General features: G+C 45.6%; 1 protein-coding gene across 1 annotated transcript in view; it reads right to left on the bottom strand.

Moving 5' to 3' along the window:
• Positions 1-21,350, bottom strand: part of dnah3 (dynein axonemal heavy chain 3) — a 101,034-nt gene extending 79,684 nt beyond the window's left edge. Inside the window, exons 1-12 of the mRNA XM_037536069.1 lie at positions 21,275-21,350; positions 20,433-20,628; positions 19,315-19,369; positions 19,103-19,232; positions 17,515-17,701; positions 14,292-14,487; positions 13,282-13,407; positions 9,011-9,206; positions 5,006-5,185; positions 3,623-3,759; positions 2,379-2,484; positions 1,175-1,353 (exon numbers count right to left, since the gene is read on the bottom strand). Coding sequence (XP_037391966.1) covers positions 1,175-1,353; positions 2,379-2,484; positions 3,623-3,759; positions 5,006-5,185; positions 9,011-9,206; positions 13,282-13,407; positions 14,292-14,487; positions 17,515-17,701; positions 19,103-19,232; positions 19,315-19,369; positions 20,433-20,628; positions 21,275-21,337 — 1,751 coding nt within the window. The 5' untranslated portion in view covers positions 21,338-21,350. The remainder of the gene's footprint in view (positions 1-1,174; positions 1,354-2,378; positions 2,485-3,622; positions 3,760-5,005; positions 5,186-9,010; positions 9,207-13,281; positions 13,408-14,291; positions 14,488-17,514; positions 17,702-19,102; positions 19,233-19,314; positions 19,370-20,432; positions 20,629-21,274) is intronic.
• Between the last annotated feature and the right edge of the window lie 1,861 nt (positions 21,351-23,211).

The following is a 23,211-nucleotide window of genomic DNA, read 5'->3' as shown; positions in this document are numbered from 1 at the left end:
AGAGTCGCCCCCCGCTGTTCATCAGTGCGCCCCCTGCTGTTCATCAGAGTCGCCCCCTGCTGTTCATCAGAGTGCCCCCCGCTGTTCATCAGAGTGCCCCCCGCTGTTCATCAGAGTCGCCCCCCGCTGTTCATCAGAGCACACTCTGCTGTTCCTTAGAGCAGACACATCATTTATGTTATAACTGCTTATTAATGATTTTCAGACTTTCTATTATCACATATTAGCAGGTAATTACACTATATAATTCGTTCATCTAACTGAGGTAGTAATATTAATTTTCAAGGTGTTTATGGTCTAATTAATAACCATGAATAAACTATTTTTATTTAGATACCCATAAACTCTTTATAAGCACAGCCGACAACAGTAAATTATTCATTTACATCCTCAGGAGTTGCGTCCTTCACACGTTTTGACTGAGTTCTTTTGAATCCTCCGATTCATCCGCTTTGGGAAGCGATCCAAACCACAGCCCACGTTACAAGATGTTCTTCTGCATGGAGTGTGTGCAGTTACACATTTCCACCAGAGAGGTCTCCAAACCCCCAAAATATACATAGTGTAGCTTTAGGTGTTACACCAATCAGGCGTAACATTCTGACCGCCTCCTTGTTTCTACGCTCATTGTCCATCTTATCAGCTCCACTGACCGTATAGCTGCACTCTGTAGTTCTACAGTTACAGACTGTAGTCCATCTGTTTCTCTGATACCTTTTTTATTTGCTGAAATTAACATAACATGAAATGTGCAGAAAAATGGCATATTTAACTGTGCTCTGTGTAGAAGATGTTAGCACATCTTAAAATCGCAAGTTTATTATACACCAAGTCTTATTACTCAGTTACTACAGGGACATCAATGCTTAGATTACAGAAGTGTGTAAGAAACCATTGATGGTCCCTGGACATTTAAAAGGTCATCAAACTGGCCTTTATCAGAGGAATTTTCCAACTTTCCCGTACCACTGTAGTAGGTGTAGCTGTTGTAATCCAGTTTGACACTGGTTTGCACCCTATCACCTCCGTGAACACTGAGCTTTAGCTGCCTCGGTAACGTAACAGTGCATGTTGAGCTTGTGTGTCTACCAGTCAGTCGCTGGTATTTGCGTGTGTATGTACCTGTGTGGTGTATATTCCTGGCATTATAAGCTTTTCAGAGTGGTGTTCTAACCTCTTGTTAAGCTGGCGGTTCTCCTCCACCTCGTAGGTGATGAGAAGGAGCTTGAGGTGTTTGGTTCGATCACACAGATCCTCATGAAGACTCACGGCCTCCAGACAGAGCAGAGACAGAGGAACAGTGACCCGCAGAGCCGCGATCTCCTTCCACACGCTGCTCACTGCCTCAATCCTCTGCAGGGAGAAAACAGAGACTGAAAAATACCAGTTGCAGTAATAAACATCTACCCACACTGAGGTGGAATTTTACTGACCACAGTTAAAGCATGTAAATAGGCAACTCACAGAAAACACAGCTGCCTGTTTACATAGCATGAATCAAATAAAGTTCTGCATTAAAAGTAAGTTTTACTATATACAGTGTCTCACAAAAGAGAGTGCGCCCCTCACATTTCTACAAATATGTTATTCTATCTTTTGATGGGACGTCACTGTAGAAATGAAACTCTGATATCAGTTAAAGTGGTCAGTGTGCAGCTTGTACAGCAGAGCAGATTTACTGTCCTCTGAAAAGAACAACACACAGACATTAATGTCTAAACAGCTGGCAGCACAAGTGAGTCCACCTCACAGTGAACGTGTCCACATTGTGCCCAGTTGTGTCGTCGTCCCTCCCTGGTGTCGTGTGACTCGTTAGAGTTACAGGGTTCCAGGTGTGAATGGGGGAACAGGGCTGGTAAATTTGGTGTTCTGGGTTCAATTCACTCACACTGGCCATCGGATACTCAACACGGCACCTCGTGGTAAAGAATCTCTGAGGATGTGATGAATAGAATTGCTGCTCTCCACGAAGGCGCCTGGGCTATAAGAAGACTTAACACCCTGAAACTGAGCTACAGCACGGTGGCCAAGGTCATACAGCAGTTTTCCAGGACAGGTTCCACTCGGAACAGGCCTCGCCAGGGTCGACCAAAGAGGTTGAGTCCGTGTGTTCAGCGTCACATCCAGAGGTTGGCTTCAAAAAATAGACGCAGTGCTGCCAGCATTGCTGCAGAGGTTGAAGAAGTGGGAGGTCAGCCTGTCAGTGCTCAGATCAGCACAATCTTTTCTGATAAAGTTACAGTTGTACAAATTCCCAGCTGTGGTTTTAAGTGGACATAGGCAGCACTCATCATGCCATGGACAGCAGGAAAGGGACCTTCATGTACAGTCCTATAGGTTGGCAACCTCTTCAGGTGTGTATGTGTGTGCATGCTTACCTTGGTAAGGGCCTGTAGAGAGTGTTTCTCCTTCAGGAAAGAAAGGATCTCCTGTCTGGCTGAGTTATCCAGCAGATTACTGTATCTCTTATACACATCCAGATACCTAATGCAGAAAAACAAAAACATTATACACAAAGGTACTAAATTGCCCCTAGGTGTGTGCATACATTCACCCATCCAAATCATTGAATTCAGGTGTTCCAGTCACTTCCATGGCCACAGGTGTATAAAGCCGAGCCTCCAGGCCTGCAGACTGCTTCTACAGACATTAGTGAAAGAATGGGTCGCTCTCAGGAGCTCAGTGGGGAGCTCATCCCTTTGGGATGAATTAGAGTGGAGACTGTGAGCCAGGCCTTCTCGCCCATCATCAGTGTCTGACCTCACAAACGTGCTTCTGGAAGAACGGTCACAAATTCCCATAAACACTCCTAACCCTTGTGGAAAGCCTTCTCAGAAGAGCTGAAGCTGTTATAACTGCAAAGGGTGGGCCGACATCACATTAAACCCTATGGATTAAGAATGGGATCTCACTCAAGTTCATATGCGTGTGAAGCCAGACGGCAATATAGTGCATGTCTGTGTGTCTGCCCTGTAATGGACTGATGACCTGTCAAGGGCTTTTCCTGCCTTCTGCCCAGTGAGCCTTGCGGTAGGGTCCCGCGATCCAGGAGGAGGTTGATGAGTGAGTTTTCGGAGCAGGGAAACTCTAAAATGTGCAGACTAGTAGTTCAGTAGAGCTACAGAGTATGTTGGAATCAGCATAATTGCATGGCCTACGACGATGAATCAAAGGGCACGTATTTCTGATATTTTAGCTTTCCTCCAGATGTTCATTTAAAAAGTCACTCAGCGTTGGGCTCCCGAGTGGCGCAAGCTCTAAGCACAACTGTGCTCTCTTGTGATGTCACAGCCGTCCGTGGCAGAGAGTCCAAGAGAGCACAGATCTCTCAGGGTGGGTACGACGGCCCTCGCCCTCCTTTTGCTAGTATTATTGTGTGTTTAGGGGGTTCCTGAGTAGTGTATGGAATTGGGTACAACAAAATTGGGGAAAATTGGGGAAAATTGGGGAACCCCCCCCCCCCCCCCCCCCCCCCCCCCCCCGCCAAAAAAACAGGGTACACGGTTTAATGTACCAAAAACATGACCATGTTCACCTCACCACACGCTCCAAACAGGCCCTATCAGTGAATAAGGAGCACCACTCTGCTCTGAGCTGCAGGCATGTTAAAGGGGAAGCTCACCTCTGAGGACCCACGGTGTTCATCTGGAAGATTTCTCTGGCTCGACTTAGCAGATCTAATACGAGCGGCTCGTCAGGTCTGACGGAGCGCAGAGTTAAATTCTTCTCCTGGAGCTCCAGGAACAGACTACACTCCACCTGCAGATCCACGTACACACACACACACACACACACACACACACACACACACACACACACACACACACACACACACACACACGTACACACACACGTACACGTACACACACACACACACACACACACACGTTTGAATACCACCCATCAAACTACTCGTTCTGTTGATCTTCTACACGTTAAAGTTAACTCATCCTCTCCAGCAGCTCCAAACCTCTCACAACATGCGGCCTCCACAAACGGGAGCGTTCCCGTGTTCCCAGGACCCCATTTCCCCAAGGTTCTATGTTGCCAGGCCCCTATGTTCCCAGGACTCTACGTTCCCAAGGTTCCATGTTCCCAGAACCCCATTTCCCCAAGGTTCTATGTTGCCAGGCCCCTATGTTCCCAGGACTCTACGTTCCCAAGGTTCCATGTTCCCAGAACCCCATTTCCCCAAGGTTCTATGTTGCCAGGCCCCTATGTTCCCAGGACTCTACGTTCCCAAGGTTCCATGTTCCCAGGACCCCATTTCCCCAAGGTTCTATGTTGCCAGGCCCCTATGTTCCCAGGACTCTACGTTCCCAAGGTTCCATGTTCCCAGGACCCCATTTCCCCAAGGTTCTATGTTGCCAGGCCCCTATGTTCCCAGGACTCTACGTTCCCAAGTTTCCATGTTCCCAGGACCCCATTTCCCCAAGGTTCTATGTTGCCATATGTTGTTTCTCAGTTTTCTGAGTTTTATATTCGGTGACCATTTCTCTTGTAGCTGCTGAACCGTAATTTTTTAAAACGCTGATTTGAACCATTAATTCATTATGGATGAATTCCATACTATTCAAATATCTACCTGGTAAGCAAGCATTTTGTTTATGTTTAGCTCCATGTTTATTTGTTTAGAAAAAACTACAGCCCCCAGCAGTACCACCACGGCCCACTGGGGGGAAGCAGCCAGCAGGTTGAAAACCGCTGCTCTACATAGGAACAAACTTAAATATGACTTTTTGTCATTTTTAGTTCATAATTACAATTAATTTGCTGAGCTTATTATGTATTGAGAAAACATACATTCTAAAATGTGCCATAACTTTTGCACAGGCCACATTTTTGTTTTGGTCTTATTTTTATTAACTTATTTACACAAATCAACACAAACGTTTCATTTGAACTAGGACTTATGCACATGGCTGTACACACCTTGACTGAAGGTGTATGAAGGGTGTTGTAGATGCACTGTGGTGAAGTTCAGGGTGTGCATATGTAAGTGTACCCTGGGTAGGCTGAGCGCGCTGGTGATGATGTGCAGAAACGAGCGCTCGATGAGCTCCCAGCACTGCGGCAGTGAAGGCTGGAAAACGACTGTGGGCTCCTCCACCTTCAGCTTGACCAGCAGGAGTGGACGCTGCGTGTACTGTAGCTCCTCGAAGGACTCGCCGAAATCATTTCCACTCTGCAGGACAGAGCACAGACACGTTTACACTTCCTCTGAAGATGACCTGACATCAAAATCAGGGACGCAGTGAGGTCAGAATCATGGCATCTTTATAAACCTGCCTTAAAAATACATCCACGAAATTTATCAGTGCTGGACAGTAACTGAGTAACTGAGTAACTGAGTAACTGAGTAAATGTAATTAGTTTCTGTACTTTAGTATTTTTGGTGTATCTGTACTGAAGTTTCTCCGTTCTGGGCGACTTTCTCCTTTCACTCCACTACATTTCAGAGTCTAATATCCGACTTTTTCCTCCTACATTTTGAGAAATCTGTCGTTCCTTTTGGTTTCTGTGTGTATAAAAACGTCACATGTCAAAACGAAAGAAGCGCAAAGCCAGAGCACCAATCAGGGCCCAGCGGTCACTTTGTTTAGAGCTGGTTTTGACCTGTTGGTCATACCGACCCAGTGCAGCACGCGGTTCAACGTCAGCGCAGCAGCGTAAAACTTTGGGAGAGTCTGTTCAACATAAATGATGAACTAACCTAACTTTGTGTAAATAGAGCTCAATATAGAAATATGTCCACATATGCAGTCGAGACTGACGCGGCTTTTTTCTGAATTTCTACAAACACCATTTCATTTTATAGTAAATGAGTTTGGGCTGGTTTATGTTTATGAACAGACGCCTACAGATCAACATAGTAAAGGAGCTCATCTGTGATCCTGAGTTTAAAGCCAGTTTTTATTCAACTTAAACTTGGAACTAAGTTGTAAATAAATCTGAAACTGAAACTTTGCTTGTGTGTAAAAAGTGATTTCAGAGCCACTCGGTTCTCCCTGATGGAAACTGTTTACCTTCAGTGTTTTGTGCTTCTGATCATTTTAATAGACGTCAGCGTCACTAATTAATGACGTTCTATTAAAAGACTGGTTTACCAAGAGAGACGCTGGAGGACTTTCACCTGAAATGAGTTCATGAAGCCAGTCTGGTTATAAAAATGATAACAGGACATCAGAGCCAGAATTCCTCTTTTAGTACTTTTACTTTATACTTAAGTACATTTGAAGGTAAATACTTTAGTACTTTTACTCAAGTGGAGGTCTAAAGGGAAGAACTTCTACTTTTACTGGAGGAATATTTTACCTTGGGGGTCTCGACTTTAGCTCAGATACAGGGTTTGTCTACTTCGTCCACCTCTGTGATTTATCACGATATTTCAAACCAAAAGCTGATGACATATTTATTGTCCTCCACAAGTGCACAGAGTTTACTGTCACTCATCCCTTCAGCTCCAGCTCACACACGGACTCCATGGCCCAACATCCAGTGGGAGATTACGTGGCTGTTGGACTTCCACAACTATCCAACCACCGTTCACAATCACCAGGATACTGGTGTGTTGCACCTGCTCTATGTGTTATATTACCAGTCTTAGCTGGTTTGAAAGCCGGCAGCCAGTTGCACCAGCTGAGTGTAAGTTTGATCGTAAGTTGGAGTGCGAAGTCCATCCTAAACCTCACGTTGAGAATAGCTCCTTTAAAATCAGCGACACAGAATTTCAGTTGCACCTCAGACACTTACAATACATCTTCAGTAGTAGAGCATAAAGTGATTGTACAGTCGTGGCCAAATGTTTTGACAATGGCACAAATTTTGGTTTTCACAAAGTTTTCTGCCTCAGTTTTTTTAGAGCCTTTCAGATGTTTAGATGTTTATATGGTATAACGAAGTACAGTTATAAGCGTTCCATACGTGTGTTAACTTTATTGACAAATACATCCAGACTGAATATTTACAGTGTTGACCTTCTTCTTTAAGACTTCTGCAGTTCAGCTGGGCAAAATCTTGAATGATGGCAACCCATTCTTGCCTAATCAGTGCTTGGAGTTGATCACAGTTTCTGGGTTTTTGTTTGTCCACCCTCTTTTTGAGGGTTGACCACAGGTTCTCAATGGGATTGAGATCTGGGGAGTTTCCTGGCCATGGACCCAAAATTTCAATGTTTTGTTCACCAAGCCTCTTTTGCCTTGTGACATGGTCCTCCATCATGCTGGAAAAAACATTGTCCATCTCCAATTTGCTCCTGGGTCAGTGGGAGAAGTTGCTCAAAACACTGTGGCACAGAATTACGTTTTCACTCTGCAGCCAATCCGTAACGCTAAACGGCACAAACTGGAAACATTACACAGTGAAATCACTCGCATTTCTCTTTCCAAGTTACGTTTACTTTGCTAAAGGTGAGTCGGTCGTGTCAGCGTCCGTCTTCTATATGTGTTTACTCTGTCCTTCCGCTGGATTTGCTCCGATGTTCTAACTGGGCTCTCGTGCACAATAATTTAACGGCATTTTATCAGTTAATGGTTGGTAACGTTAGCTGATGTAATTGCCTGTAGAAAGATATCTTAGTGCTGGGAACAGAGCTGGACTCAGGGCTCCGTTACTGTCTGTGTTGTATAATTGTGTGGCTAAAAGGCCTGTGATTTTTTCTATCTCTGATCAATGAGAACAGGTATAATCTGTCCTGCTGGAGTGGCTCCCATTGATAACATCAACCAGCTATTTCAACTGTGGCAACTACAGGGAGATATAACTTAAAGCTACACTGAAACTACAGCTACTTGGTGCAACCGGTTAAATGCTAGTAGCACAAAAACCTGAACTTGAGTGTGAGGTTTGATGAATTTGCGGTGGGGGGGGTTACTGAGTGTGAGGTTCGGTGATTATGGAGTGGGGGGGTTACTGAGTGTGAGGTTCGGTGTTTATGAAGTGGGGGGGTTACTGAGCGTGAGGGTCGGTGATTATGGAGTGGGGGGGTTACTGAGCGTGAGGTTCGGTGATTATGGAGTGGGGGGGTTACTGAGCGTGAGGTTCGGTGATTATGGAGTGGGGGGGTTACTGAGCGTGAGGTTCGGTGATTATGGAGTGGGGGGGTTACTGAGCGTGAGGTTCGGTGATTATGGAGTGTGGGGATACTGAGCGTGAGGTTTGGTGATTATGGAGTGGGGGGGATACTGAGCGTGAGGTTCGGTGATTATGGAGTAGGGGGGTTACTGAGCGTGAGGTTCGGTGATTATGGAGTAGGGGGGTTACTGAGCGTGAGGTTCGGTGATTATGGAGTAGGGGGGTTACTGAGCGTGAGGTTCGGTGATTATGGAGTAGGGGGGTTACTGAGCGTGAGGTTCGGTGATTATGGAGTAGGGGGGTTACTGAGCGTGAGGTTCGGTGATTATGGAGTGGGGGGGTTACTGAGCGTGAGGTTCGGTGATTATGGAGTAGGGGGGTTACTGAGCGTGAGGTTTGGTGATTATGGAGTAGGGGGGTTACTGAGCGTGAGGTTTGGTGATTATGGTGTGGGGGGGTTACTGAGCGTGAGGTTTGGTGATTATGGAGTGGGGGGGTTACTGAGCGTGAGGTTTGGTGATTATGGAGTAGGGCGGTTACTGAGCGTGAGGTTTGGTGATTATGGAGTAGGGCGGTTACTGAGCGTGAGGTTTGGTGATTATGGAGTAGGGGGGTTACTGAGCGTGAGGTTCGGTGATTATGGTGTGGGGGGGTTACTGAGCGTGAGGTTTGGTGATTATGGAGTAGGGGGGTTACTGAGCGTGAGGTTCGGTGATTATGGAGTGGGGGGGTTACTGAGCGTGAGGTTCGGTGATTATGGAGTGGGGGGGTTACTGAGCGTGAGGTTCGGTGATTATGGAGTAGGGGGGTTACTGAGCATGAGGTTCGGTGATTATGGAGTAGGGGGGTTACTGAGCGTGAGGTTTGGTGAGTATATACGGTGGTGGTGGTGGTGGGGGGGGTGGTTGGGGGGTTACAGACAGAGTGGTTCCTGTACCTGGTGCAACATGAGGAACTGCAGCAGCTCCTGCAGTGATGCGACCACCAGGCTGCGCAACTGCAACGACATCAGCACAGCCACACAGGAGAAAAACTCCTGCGCCTTCACCGGGGCAACGTGGTCACTCTGTGGCACCAGGGGCAGCCACACGTCCTTATAGGTCACAAACAGAGACGCACAGCTGGGCAGCCACCTAAACACACACATAGGGGTGTAAAAAGCCTCACCACAAAAATGAGTCAGTGTTTTAACATAAAACCAAGTCACCAGGGGCCATCTGAAAGCTGTCCTACAAAAAAACTTACGAAGGATCTTAAAACAAACAATAAGACGTTCATAGGAATATTTTAAAATACAGTTCTTGTAAAAAAAAATTAGGAAGTTCTCAAATATTCTCTTATTTTCTTAAGAATTGTATCTCTTTTTATTTGTAGGCTATAGCATATGTTGCTGTATAGGTTAGGAGGTCAGACTATTATTATAAGATTACATTTTACAGATTACCAGAATTTTTTATTTTAACATATTTTGTTAAATGTTTCCTTTCCTGGATCGGGGCCTTGTCAGGGTGGAAGGGCTTGTGCGGTCTAGGGGTCTTCAGAGCTAAGTTGTTGGGGGCAATATACTCCTGGTAGGGTCTCCCGGGGTGAACAGGTCTGGAGTAAAGAACCAGACTAACTCGATCCAAAACACCCACCATGAAAAACAGACACAGCCTCAATGGTGCCAGAAGCAAAATCCAGGGCATGGGAGGAGTTTGGTGAAGCAATGGAAAAAGACTTTTGGTCAGCCTTGACTTCAAATGAGGATATTGTTGGTCAGTGGAAGGAGCACTTTGAGGAACTCCTTAATCTGGGAGACATGCCTCCCTCATGGGAGTCAGTGCCAGAGGCTTCTGGCATGACAAGCTCCATTTCCCTGGTGGAGGGCACTGAGATAGTTGGCAAGCTCTCCAGTGGCAAGACACCAGAGGTGGATGAGATTCATCTGAAGACGCTTAAGGCTCTGGATATTGTGGGGCTGTCATGGCTGAAACGCCTCTGCAATATTGCGTGGATCTCGGGAACAGTACTCTTGGACTAGCAGACCAGGGTGGTGGTCCCTATTTTAAGAAAGTGGACCAGAGGGTGTGTGCCAACTATCGGGGTATCATAGTGCTCAGCCTCCCTGGGAAAGTCTATGCCAAGGTGCTGGAAAGGAGACTCAGACCGACAGTTTAACCTCAGATTGAGGAGGAACAATGCAGATTCCGTCCCGGCCGTGGAACAATGGACCAGGTTTTCACCCTCTCTCGGATTGTTGAGGGGGCATCGGAGTTTGCCAACCCAGTCTACATGTGTTTTGTGGATTTGGAGAAGGCTTATGACCATGTTCCCTGAGGTGGGAGGTCCTCTTGTGGGAGGTCCTCCGGGAGTATGGGGTGCTGGGGCTACTACTCCGGGCCATTCAATCTCTGTACTACCAGAGTGAGAGCTGTGTTTGTATACTTGGCATTAAGTCAGACTCTTTGTGTTAGCATTGGACTCCGGCAGGGTTGTGCCCTGTCTCCACTCCTGTTCGTGCCCCAGGTGGAGGAGTTTAAGTATCTCGGGGTCTTGTTCACGAGTGATGGGAAGAGGGATCGTGAGATCAGCTGCAGGCTGGGACAGGCGGCAGTATTAACGACCAAAAGAAGGAGATTGCGAATACAAGCAGTGGAAATTAGCTTTCTTCACAGGGTGGTGGGCTATACTCCACTGACAGGGTGAGGAGCTCGGTCATCTGGGAGGACCTTGGAGAAGAGTCACTACTCCTCCGCATCTCTGCATTGAGAGGAGCCAGCTGAGGTGGTTCGGGCATCTGATCCGGATGCCCGTGGACGCCTCCCTGTGGGGTGTACCAGGCACTGCCTACTGGGATAAGACCTCAGGGTCATCCTAGGACCCGCTGGAGGGATTACATCTCCAAGTTGGCCTGGGAGCGGCTTGGGGTCCCCGGGAATGAGCTGGAGGAGGTTGTGGTGGACAGGGTCATCTGGGATTCTCTGCTCTCTCAACTGCTACCGTGACCCTATCTGGACTAAGCAGTTAACGATGATGATGATATTTTGTGACACTAATTACAAATTAGCATTTATGAGGTTTACCCTCTCAACTGGCCAAGTCCAGGACCAGTGTGGGCCTGTCTTAAGCGTAAGAAAATATTTAAGATGTTTTCAAGAATACTGAAAAGTTCTTAGACTCCTTAAGAGAAGAGTAATATAATAATATAATAATATAATGATAACTTCTGTTTTAAGTATGTAGTTAATTAAAGAGGCACACTGAAGATTTTCTTTCTTAAGACACTTTTGTGAATCCAGTTACCTTAAAAAACTGAGCTGATTGAACTTAAGCAAGTTACCAGAATGTTCAACACAAAATATTGTTTTGTCATTTTACTATTAGAGGTTAAATGAAAGTACGAGGACTGTTTTAAAGGGCCAAAATCAGAGAAAACAGAATTTTCCTCATGTTTTGTATATAAAACAGTTTGATATGCTAAAGTTTCACTCCCCAGTCCACACAGTCCACATAAACTAATCTGTTTTAAATTCAACACATTTACACGTACCTATTCAGTCTAAAGCAGTTTGGCTCCACCCACTCACACTGATGTTATAAGGAGTGTTTCAGCGCAGACGACCCAGTACAGGACAACCAATCGGAACAGAGTATATATAATGAGAATAAATGAATCAATTAAGAGCTCTGTTCTGATTCTTAATCAATTAATTAATTACATTTAATTAATTAGAATTAATCATTAATTCTATTTTATCAAGACTGTTTTGGTACACAAGTGTGGTGTGTGGACCTCGAGGGAAAATGTAGGAGGTGAGCCCTTTAAAATCCTACTCAGTTAAAAATGGAAGTCAAATATGTTCTACTCTGACTAAGGAGAGAAAAATAATAAAAAGAGAGACAAATGACTTTTGAGATTTGTACTTTAAAGGTCTAAATAAAAATGTAAGAAGTGCACTTTTTCCCTTGGAAATAGACTAAAATTAAAATTGCATGTGTTTAGAAATACTTTATTAGAGTACAAACCTCATGAAGTAATATTTAAAAGGGAATTACTCCGATTTTTTAAACATTTCTGCATAATTCAGTGGTTTAGATATAAACGAGGTATTTAGAGTGGCTTCATGTGAAAAGCTATGCTTTAGAGAAACTTACCAACACAGACCCAGACATTTTATTTACCATCCAGAACCACCAGAGAACCTACACGAGTCTTCTGAGCTTATATGGAATGCTGATGATGGAAAACAGTGGAAAATCTGGAATAATGAGTTTTCTTTGGGGACTATTTTGCCGCACCGCGCCCTGCATGTCTCCCTCCACCATGAATGGAGTTGAAGTTCTCTAAACTCTCATAAAACAGCGTCTCAGTCATCAGGCAGTGAATTCAGAACCAGTTCATGTAGGAACTTTCTGTAGGAGCTTTTAGAGGGACGTCTGGTTCCCATCACCACCACTGTGAGCAGCTCTGACTCTCTAGAATGGAGCGATTCACACCAAACCGCTCTGAGTGAACTTTGTTTACACAGTTTAATTATAAGGATAAATTTTGAAAAACTACTGGAATTCTGCTTTAAATATTCTTAACGAAGTAGAATGAATTTTCCACCTCGTACAAACACCATGAGGTCAGACGTTAGAACGGTCAGTGCCATTAAGAGAAGCTGCTTGTCAAGGAGAGATTATGTTGGGTGAGTAAACGGCCTGGTAGTCAGAGAGATCCATAGATACAGAGCTATATAAAAACAAAGGTATCCAGGACAAACAAAACTGCTTAAACAATAAAACACACACTCACACTCACACAAACACACACACACACACACACACACTGTCTCCTTCCCTCACACACACACACACACACTGTCTCACGCAAGCACAAGGCTTCCTCACTCACTAAATCCTGAGTAACTCTAGTCTAATAGGCTCAGTCCACTGACAGCTGCCCTGCCCTTAACCCCACAGTGTCATCTACGCCATATTACGGTTGGAAAAACAGCGACATGGCAAAGTTCCAACACTTCCAGTCTGACATGTTCTGCACACACACTCGCACACACACACACACGTGCACACTCGCGCACACACTCGCACACACGCGCACACACACATGTGCACACACACACACTCACACACACGCACTCACACTAACACACTCACACCCACACACATACACGCACACACACACTCACATACACACACACATACACATGCGCACTCCCTCACTTGTTGATGAGCTGGTCTCTGGTGATCTGACACCGACTCTGCACCAGCTCCTGGAACTCAGCCGGCAGCAGCGGCAGATCCACCGAGTTCAGATCAGACAAACGTACGAACCGCAGAGAGGAGAAACTAGAGAGAGAGAGAGAGAGAGAGAGAGGAGAGAGAGAGAGAGAGAGAGAGAGAGAGAGAGAGAGAGAGAGGGAGAGAGAGAGAGAGAGAGAGAGAGGAGAGAGAGAGAGAGAGAGAGAGAGAGAGAGAGAGAGAAAGACAGAGAACAGAGAAAAAAGAGAGATAATATATTAGACGTTATTTGGAAAAAAAACACTATCAGCTATCAGTTCTGCTGACCGGTCAGACTCTTTTAAAGGAATGTTTCAGTGAAGAATCAGATCAACAAACCTGTCCACTCATTAAAGACGCCAGCTATCGGTCAAGATATGATCAATGTCCAAACTTTGCCATATTACAGAAAATTCTTGAGTCTGAGATCTGCTTTGTTGTCATGGCAACTTCAGTTAAGACTGAGTTTAGGGCAGAAGCCATTACAGAACAGCAGCTCTTATATCTATCAACTTATTTCCAGATGAGAAAACAGTTATTGTGAAATGGAAGCACCTACGAGCAACAACAGCTCACTTATGGAGTGTTAGAGCATGCAAACTCACAGAGTGATTAAAGCGCACATCTCTCACTAAAGACTTCCAAACTGCCTCTGTAAGCAACATGAGCAGAAGAACTGCACAGTGGGAGCTTCATGAAATGGGTTTCCATGGCTGATCACCTGCACACAAGCCTAAGATCACTATGCGCAATGCCAAGCATCGGCTGGAGGGGTGCAAAGTGATCCGTCCACATACTTTTGGCCAAGTAGTGCTGATACATTAAACTCTATAGCTAGAATGGGCACTTCCTAAAGAGCTCTCTAAGGTATTGTTATAGTTAATGATAACTGAGCTGAGACAGGAAGAAAGAAAAGATGATGATGAGGAAGGTGATGAAGAGAGCTTGCTTACTTGTTGACCCAAAGGTCCTGTAGCTGGAGCATAATGGGATTGATGGTGAACAGATGCTCTGTGTTCCAGCCGTGAGCCTCTTGGTATCTCAAAGACCACGGAACCGGTGCACGGATCACTCGCCATGGAAATGAACGGGGAACGCTGGAGATAACCAGTCGCTCCCTCTCCTCCGGATCTAGTAGGATATAATCCACTACAGAGAGAGAGAGAGAGAGAGAGAGAGAGAGAGAGAGAGAGAGAGAGTCCTTAAGAACAATGAGAGAACTAGAACCCCCCCAAAAGCATACAACCCTTTCCCCAAAAAATTGGGACAGTAACTATTGTTGTAACTAATGAACTTTATAGTTTTCTGCATATATACACTTATTTGATGCCTGCAACAGGTTCCTAAAAAGTTGGGACAGTGCCACGTTTACCACTGGGTGAGATGACCGTTGCTTTCAGCAGCAGTCAGTAATCGTCTGGGAACTGAGGACACCACCTGTTGTAGTTGTGAGCTGGATTTTTTTCCTTTTCTATCATTTTACACTTTAGCTGCTCAACAGTTCGGGGCCTCCACTGTCATTGGGAGACAAATCTGGACTGCAGGAACATCAGTCTAGCACCTGCACTCTCCTGCTGTGTCCAAGGGGCTGCGTCCTTCAGAGGCTGCATTTGAAGGCCGATTGCGTTACAGCGGTGTGACTCTTCCATTTCGTAGCTCCTTCCTGCGCGGCCAAAAAATGTATCCTGAGGTTCACTGTTTGCCGGCGAGGATTCACGGCGCTGTGACGCAAACATTAAATGAAGCCATGAAGCCATGGTTCCTTGGTGGTGTCTTGCTGAAACAAGCATGGATGTCCCTGGAAAGGACATCGTCTAGATGGCAGCATATCGCTGCTGTCGGAACAAGACCTTGTCTCTCCTCTCCAAAATGGTAACTTTACAGGAGAAGGAAAAAACATATTTTACTTTTAATGTAAGTCAATGGAACCAGACGTTTTTACCAAGTCATTTTAGGCTGTTTCTTTTGGTCTGTTCATCATGAAATTTGCATAAAATGTAAACGGCGACAGGCATTTTCAAAACATGTCAAAAACTGAAAAACAACAAAAACTGAGGCATGAGGTTTTGTTCCAACAGCGATGATATGGTGCTCCAAAATGTGTATATATACCTTTCAGTATTATTGTGCCTTCACAGATGTACAGGTTACCCACTAATACCACCCCCTCCCAGCACCATGCACCATACCAACATTGAACTTTACACTGGTAACAACAGGGATATATTTATATTTGCAAAAAATCAATAAAGTAGGTGAAGTAAAATATAAAATATCTCTTCTTTGTGCTGTTTCCAGGAAAATACCTGTAAAAGACATCTGCTTCCAGATCACTGCTTTTTGTTTTAATTTCATTTCTCCGTTTGTCCCAACATTTTTGGAACTGGGTTTGTGCTATAGATGATTTGTAAGTGCATTACATGCTTTTGTTGATGTTCTAGGTAAATACTGCGTGTTTATTTGTTGTGTTTAACATATTTTGGAAAACAATTAAAACATACAGTGTAGCCTGTGCAAAGGTTATGGCACTTTATGTTTTTTTCCCCTAAATAAATTGTAAATTCAGCAAAGAAACAGTGAATTGTGCATTAAAATGTGCAGAACTGTGTCTCTCTAGAGGATGTGGTCACATATTTACTCTCAGAAAATGAACAACTACATGGAACTGGGCCGGACTAGGGTGCACAAACTTTTGCACATGACTGTCAAACCTAAATTTGCTCATAAATAAATAAATAAATAAATATAAATAAATAAATGCATACAGTTTGTCACTTTTCTCTCAAAAATAGTGAAAAAATTGAAATGTATGAAAGCGTAAGTGCGCAGTTAGCGTGGTGTTAAAAGCATCGTGTGTGGAGTGTGTGTGTGGTTGTGTGTGGAGTGTGTGTGTGGAGTGTGTGGAGTGTGGGGAGTTGTTCAGTAATCACTAATAGACGTTTTGTGGGTTCTGACACTGTTATATACACACGGATATGGACAGATATATTACTGTTTACAGCGCTGCACTGTCCATTTTACAGTGTCATGTCATTCAGTAGCCTCGTAGCTCCAGTCTACAATTAAAGAAGCAAACCTCAGACGCCAAACACGTCTTGGCTGATCAAGTCTGGGGAGTCAGGAGGGAAAGTCATAACTCTGGGGAGTCAGGAGGGAAAATGTGGAAATGGAAATCTTAATTTTTACTTATTTATTTATCTTTAATGTTACAGGAGTAATTTCCTTAAGAGACTCCACTGCATTTTAATTCACACACATTTTAAAAGCGCTGTTCTGCACCTCATAGCGCTGCGGGACTAAAGGCGGCATGAAGCCACTCTAGCGCTGGCGTGGATGATCATCAGAGGAGAGCTTCAGCAGTGCAGACTGCATATTTAAGGTGGAGAACATCAGGAGGACACTCTGTCCTCGTTTATTTCCTGATGTATAATGCTGGGTTCATCGGCAATTCAACAACCAGAATTACAAAAAATGTAAAAACGGACATCCGGTTTCACTGCACCGCTGCAAAGTCAGACTACCGCCAAAGTCCTTATAGGAAAGTCTGGTTACTCGGCGGCCGTCTTTGCAATGCCACCGGGCAGTTATTTCCAGCCGTCCAAGACCAGACTTCTCTCCCGGAATGAGGAGAGACCGGAATACTTTAAACTGAAGGTCAGATTAAAAGACGTTTTTGAAATCAATGATAAAATCTACAGAAGTCTGGAGGGGCCATGAGCTGACGCTATACATTTCTGGATATATATTTCTGGTTATCTTGACATCACAGAACAATTAACTTGTTATCTCAAGATAACATTTCAGAAAATTAGAACTGCTGTATGGTCTCTCTAGACTTTTGTAGAAATCTTCACGAATAGTTTGTAGTGCTTCACTCAAAACATGATTTTTGGGTTGTTCTGACAACAGAGCTTACATGGGGTGGGGCGGTGGGGTGGGGGGGGGTCCTGACTAGTGCCACAATATTGTTGACCCCTTTTCACTCATGCCATTACAAGCCTTCCCATTAATATTTCAACCAGTGACCATCTCCTCAGTTATAACATCTCTGACGTCTCCACTATCAGTGGCAGAGTTTTCCATCTCTACTCCAATGAAAACAATGGAATATCTGGTTTTGCCATGGTCTGCATTAGTGCAGGCTCTGCGTGCTGCTGTGTGATGGACACAGCTCACCGATGCTCTTGCGGATGCTGAAGCTGTAGTCTCGGCGCACCTCCTGCAGGAGGACAGCCTGCAGATCCTGCAGCTCCTCTCTCTGGAGAACACCGGGCAGCAGCTTGAGGATGTTGGTGATGTGCTGGGGGGGCTGAGGGGCGAGCATGTGATCCTGAACCCCGTTACTAATGTAGTACATGTACCTCTGAAAGACAGAGAGAAGTAAGTGGTGACCACCTGACTGGGTGGATGATTTACTGCAAACAAACAAGTAAACATTTAAAATGCTTTGGCAAAGAAACTGAAAGAGAGGAAGAGAGAATGGCCTCTTTTTTCACCATAGAGCCAAACGTTTCTCAGGGCGGTCTGTCAGCTCTTGTTACAGAGGCTTCACGGCTAAATATCCTGCTTTTAAAACCTGAAAATGTACTTTATTTGTTATTAATGTGATTTATTCTGTCAATAAAATATTAAGTAGACCGCTTGAAAAACCGAGGATGTCCTGCGTCACTTTTTTTATTAACGTCTCTATTCTGTTTTGCAAACTTTCGCTGGCAACATCTGACCAGTCACGATCGTCTCTGGTGTTGGCATGGCGACAACCATGATGACAAATTGGCTGTTTACTAGGACTTTTTCTCAAATGGGAAAAGCATCAGAATCTCCAAAGGCTGCTAAAACTGGGGTACGGCCATCCGAGTTATATGTGAAGGAACTCTGAATGAAGAGATAAAGCTCTTCCCGCTACTTTCGCATCAGAAAGATCTTGGACTCTAAGATCTGACAGATGTTGAATTTAAGCTGAAATGGAAAATCAGGTTAACATCAAAAACCAACGGTGATTGGCATCACGTCCCACGCTGGAAAGACACCGGATTTCAGCTGGAAATCAAAGTCGGATATCTGTCAGAAAACATGTTGGCTTAACATCAAGCTCCAGCGTTACATGGATGTTGAATTTTGGTTAGAAGTGAAAATTGTGTTGACTTCAAAACCCAAAATTGGCTTGACATCAATCTCCAACATTGGGCGGACGTTGAAGTTTGGTTGGGAATCAAACTCAGACATCATGTCAAACATCAACACTGAGCTGACATCAAGCCCCAACGTTAGACAGGAGGGCAGCTGCTGCACTTAGGGAGCAGTTGGGTGTCTTGCTCAACTGCACTAAAGCCGTGGACGGGGGGAGTCGGCGATTGAACTGTCAACCCTGTGGTTAGTGGACGACTCGCTGGTCGTGGCCACACTTACACCCCTGTTGAGTACAGCAAACTTAATCAGACACTTAAAACAGCAGCACCCAGCTGGACAGGCCCGATCTTAGGCAGGTAACAAAGGCAAAGCAGCTAAAACAGCTGAAAGCAGCCAGTTTTTCTCTGTGTTTTGGTCTCTCATCTCAAAATTTCATACTTTCATGCTTTTATTCGCACGTGAAGGTGCTTTCCATGTCGTGTCATGTCTGTGTGGAAAACCAGAAAGGTGCTGAGCAACGTTCAGCCTCACAGTGGCCAGTGATTAGAGGCAGTGACTGGGGGCACGGGAGGAGAGAGAGGTCAAATCTGTTACTACACAGATGTAGCAAAAGACAAGTGTGCAGATCCCTGACCTCTAAATCTTCATCAGTGGGCTCCATCACGCTCCTCCTTTCCTGCTCCTCCTCAGCCTGCATGATATCTAGCTGCTGGTCTGGGGTCAGAGGGCAACTGCCTGGAGGGGAGGGGACGGCACGGTCCCTGCTATACAAACCAAACAGTCACATCAGCTCTTCTTATGAAGTGGGTTTCTAGGAAATCTGACTGTGAGAGTGTGTTAGTGTACCTGAGAGGTCGGGGGGAAAGTTCACGCCTCCTCTCTGCTACAGCAGGAAACCTGACTAACACCAGAAGTGTTAAGGAACCAGCGCTCATTCTCAGGTCTGGGACATTTCCGTGTGTTTGCGTATGTTGTGTAAGTCTGTCGCTATAACTGAGACATCTACACACTGCAGTTAATCAAGTGATTAAACAAGAAAATGATTCAAGACACATTCTGCTTTCTAAGGCCAATTTATAGTGCGGACAACAAGTGACGCTCAACAAAAAGACTGCGAGGGTGCTGGACTCTAACATTGGCCAGACGTTGAATTTTAGCTGAAAATGAAAGTTGGTTTGACATCAAAACTCGATGTTGGCTTGACATTAAGCAAAGAAAATGATTTAGAACCAATGAGAACCTTCAGATTGATGTGTTGTATATGGTTCTGTACAGAACCGTTGTGAAAAGGGTTCATCTATCATTACAAGCGTGACATCGTAACAACAGAGGAACCCTTTTTGATGCTATATTGACCAATCTTCTAGACAGAACCATCTGCAGCACATTCTCAATCTATCTGAAGAACGCAAAGAACCCTTTAATTATGCTACATGGTTCTTCAAGTACGTTCTTTAGTAAACGAATGGCTCTGTTTAGAACCGGAAACACTCAAAGGACTCGGGGCATGATGTTCTTTGCAATGTGAAAGCGTTCTTCAGATCGATGGAGAATGTGTATGGTTCTATACAGAAACGTTGTGAAAAGGGTTCTTCTGTCGTTACAAGCTTGGCATCATAACAATAGAAGAACCCTTCTATTGATATGTATATAGTGATGCTATATGCATTTACTGATGCAAAGAACCTTTTAATAATATAAAGGGTTCTTTGAGTGTTTTTGGTTCATATAGAACCATTTTCTGTACTAAGGAACCCTTGAAGCACCATCATTTTTAAGAGTGTACATCAAAGTCTTCAGTGTAAAAAGTGAGGATAGTTCCGTTCTCCACCACGTGGGGCCTTTAATCGAGTGACCGTGAGATGGTCTAACGCTGTGTATCACTCGGAGGAGGTCAGAGGTACAGACCTGTGTGTGTGTGTGTGTGTGTGTGTGTGTGTGTGTGTGTGTGTCTGTGAGGATACAGCCAGTGGCCGAGGTGTGTGCAGCTGTGCGTCTGCCCTGCAGATGTGTGATCTTCAGGTGCTGAGCTCGGGGGCTGTAGTTGTTGGCGATGGACTCGCTGGGCGTCCTGTGGTGCCGCTGCTCTTTGAACGGGACGGCGAGGGTCCGGGACGTGTTCTGCATGATGGGGGGGTACCGACTGAGCCGCTGAGCTCTCTGCAGCAGAGGAACCAGACACAGCAGCAGCATTAAGACTCACTCAAGGCCAGTTTCCCAAACATGGATTTAGTCAGGTCTTGGACTTCAATGCAGAGCTCCACTGGAAATTCTTTTTAGACCTTAAACTGGATCAAGGAGTCCGGCTCACAGAGAACATGGAGAACCAGTGTTCTCATATCATTTAGCTTCAGTCCCACAGTGAAGAAGCTATTTAAAAACAGTGAAGATCTTAGACATTTATAAGGATTCTGTTCTGAGCCTTTTAAACCCAAGACATTAATAGAGACAGTAATGAGATAAATATCATGTATAGACTGAATTTACGATTGGGAAAATAATATTTACACTCTTCTGTAATTCTTTTAAAGTTTTTTTTTTTTAATGTTTGTTAAAATCCTCGGTTGCAGGGGATGCTGGAGCCTATCTCAGCGGTCAGTGGTCATTATTTTACACATATATATATATATTCTAAAACATAAAAAACTTTGGTGGATCCTTCTCAGCGCTGCAGTAACACTGACGTGGTGGGGAGGCGTGTTAGTGCATGTTGAGCTGGTGCGAGTGGATCAGACCTCAGTGTCACTGCTGGACTTCAAACATATTGACATGCATGTTGCGACCTTTCTTAAGAGCGAATGCGCACCTGGTACATTTCTGAAGGCATCTCTGCAGACGAGAGCGGGGGTAAGCTCCATGAGCGGCTCATGGTGTGGATGGAGTCTTCTTCCATCTGAGGAACCAAACATACACACACAGGTTTGCGTTCACAGACGTTTTCATGCGTAACTCAGTGTGGGAGGTGTAATCAGAGGTTCAGAGGGTTTGGTGTGAGATGGTTCAGACGTCTTCACAGTGGTGGTGATGGGAACCAGGCGTCGCCATGACTACAACACAGATATAGACACTTTATTTACCATCCAGAACCACCAGAGAACCTACACGAGTCTTCTGAGCTTATATGGAATGCTGATGATGGAAAACAGTGGAAAATCTGGAATAATGAGTTTTCTTTGGGGACTATTTTGCCGCACAGCGCCCTGCATGTCTCCCTCCACCATGAATGGAGTTGAAGTTCTCTAAACTCTCATAAAACAGCGTCTCAGTCATCAGGCAGTGAATTCAGAACCAGTTCATGTAGGAACTTTCTGTAGGAGCTTTTAGAGGGACGTCTGGTTCCCATCACCACCACTGTGAGGAGCTTTTAGAGGGACGTCTGGTTCCCATCACCACCACTGTGAGGAGCTTTTAGAGGGACGTCTGGTTCCCATCAACACCACTGTGAACGGTTCTGACTCGGTAAGGTTATCTAGAACAGAGCGATTCACACCAAACCGGTCAGAACCGCGCGGAACCGCTGTGTTTACATCTAAACTGTGTAATTATTCTGAAATAGTGTGAGTATAAAGCCTGACCCGCCTGAGCTGCTCCATCTCCGCCGCCGCCGCCGCCGCTGTTGTTGGTCTCCTTGTTGTTGTTTGTCCACAAACCGCGAGCTGCGTCCTGTCACTCTGGGAGCTCGCGCGCTCTTCGCTCTAGCCAATCCGAGCGCGTCCTTGCTGCTGCCATGGCGACGGAGAGGCGCGGTGTGCCCGGTGCGGAGTTCCTCTCGGAGGGCCGAGTATCAGGTGTCCGGAGGACGAAGCGAAACGAGCCGAAACAAGCCGAAACCAAAGCAGCTCATCCGGGCGTCCCGTTGCTATTAGCAACGGCTATCCGGTTCCACAGTAATGAAGGTCATGTCTCTGTCTGAGGAACAGCTGAAGAGCACCAGCACACCATCAGGGCTAAACCACTGAGTACCGGCACAGGGTCAGGGCTGAATACCACAGAGTACCAGCACAGCGTCAGGGCTGAATACCACAGAGTACCAGCACAGCGTCAGGGCTGAATACCACAGAGTACCGGCACAGCGTCAGGGCTGAATACCACAGAGTACCGGCACAGCGTCAGGGCTGAATACCACAGAGTACCGGCACAGCGTCAGGGCTGAATACCACTGAGTACCGGCACAGCGTCAGGGCTGAATACCACAGAGTACCGGCACAGCGTCAGGGCTGAATACCACAGAGTACCGGCACAGCGTCAGGGCTGAATACCACTGAGTACCGGCACAGCGTCAGGGCTGAATACCACAGAGTACCGGCACAGCGTCAGGGCTGAATACCACAGAGTACCGGCACTGGGTCAGGGCTGAATACCACAGAGTACCGGCACAGCGTCAGGGCTGAATACCACTGAGTACCGGTACAGCGTCAGCGCTGAATACCACAGAGTACCGGCACAGCGTCAGGGCTGAATACCACAGAGTACCGGCACAGCGTCAGGGCTGAATACCACAGAGTACCGGTACAGGGTCAGGGCTGAATACCACAGAGTACCGGTACAGGGTCAGGGCTGAATACCACAGAGTACCGGCACAGGGTCAAGGCTGAATACCACAGAGTACCGGCACAGCGTCAGGGCTGAATACCACAGAGTACCGGCACAGGGTCAAGGCTGAATACCACAGAGTACCGGTACAGGGTCAGGGCTGAATACCACAGAGTACCAGCACTGGGTCAGGGCTGAATACCACAGAGT

Source organism: Pygocentrus nattereri, chromosome 3 (genome assembly GCF_015220715.1).
Source record: "Pygocentrus nattereri isolate fPygNat1 chromosome 3, fPygNat1.pri, whole genome shotgun sequence".
NCBI classification, from domain to species: domain Eukaryota; kingdom Metazoa; phylum Chordata; class Actinopteri; order Characiformes; family Serrasalmidae; genus Pygocentrus; species Pygocentrus nattereri.
The sequence above is the reverse complement of the archived record's forward strand: the minus strand, read 5'-3'. Positions and strand labels throughout refer to the sequence as shown.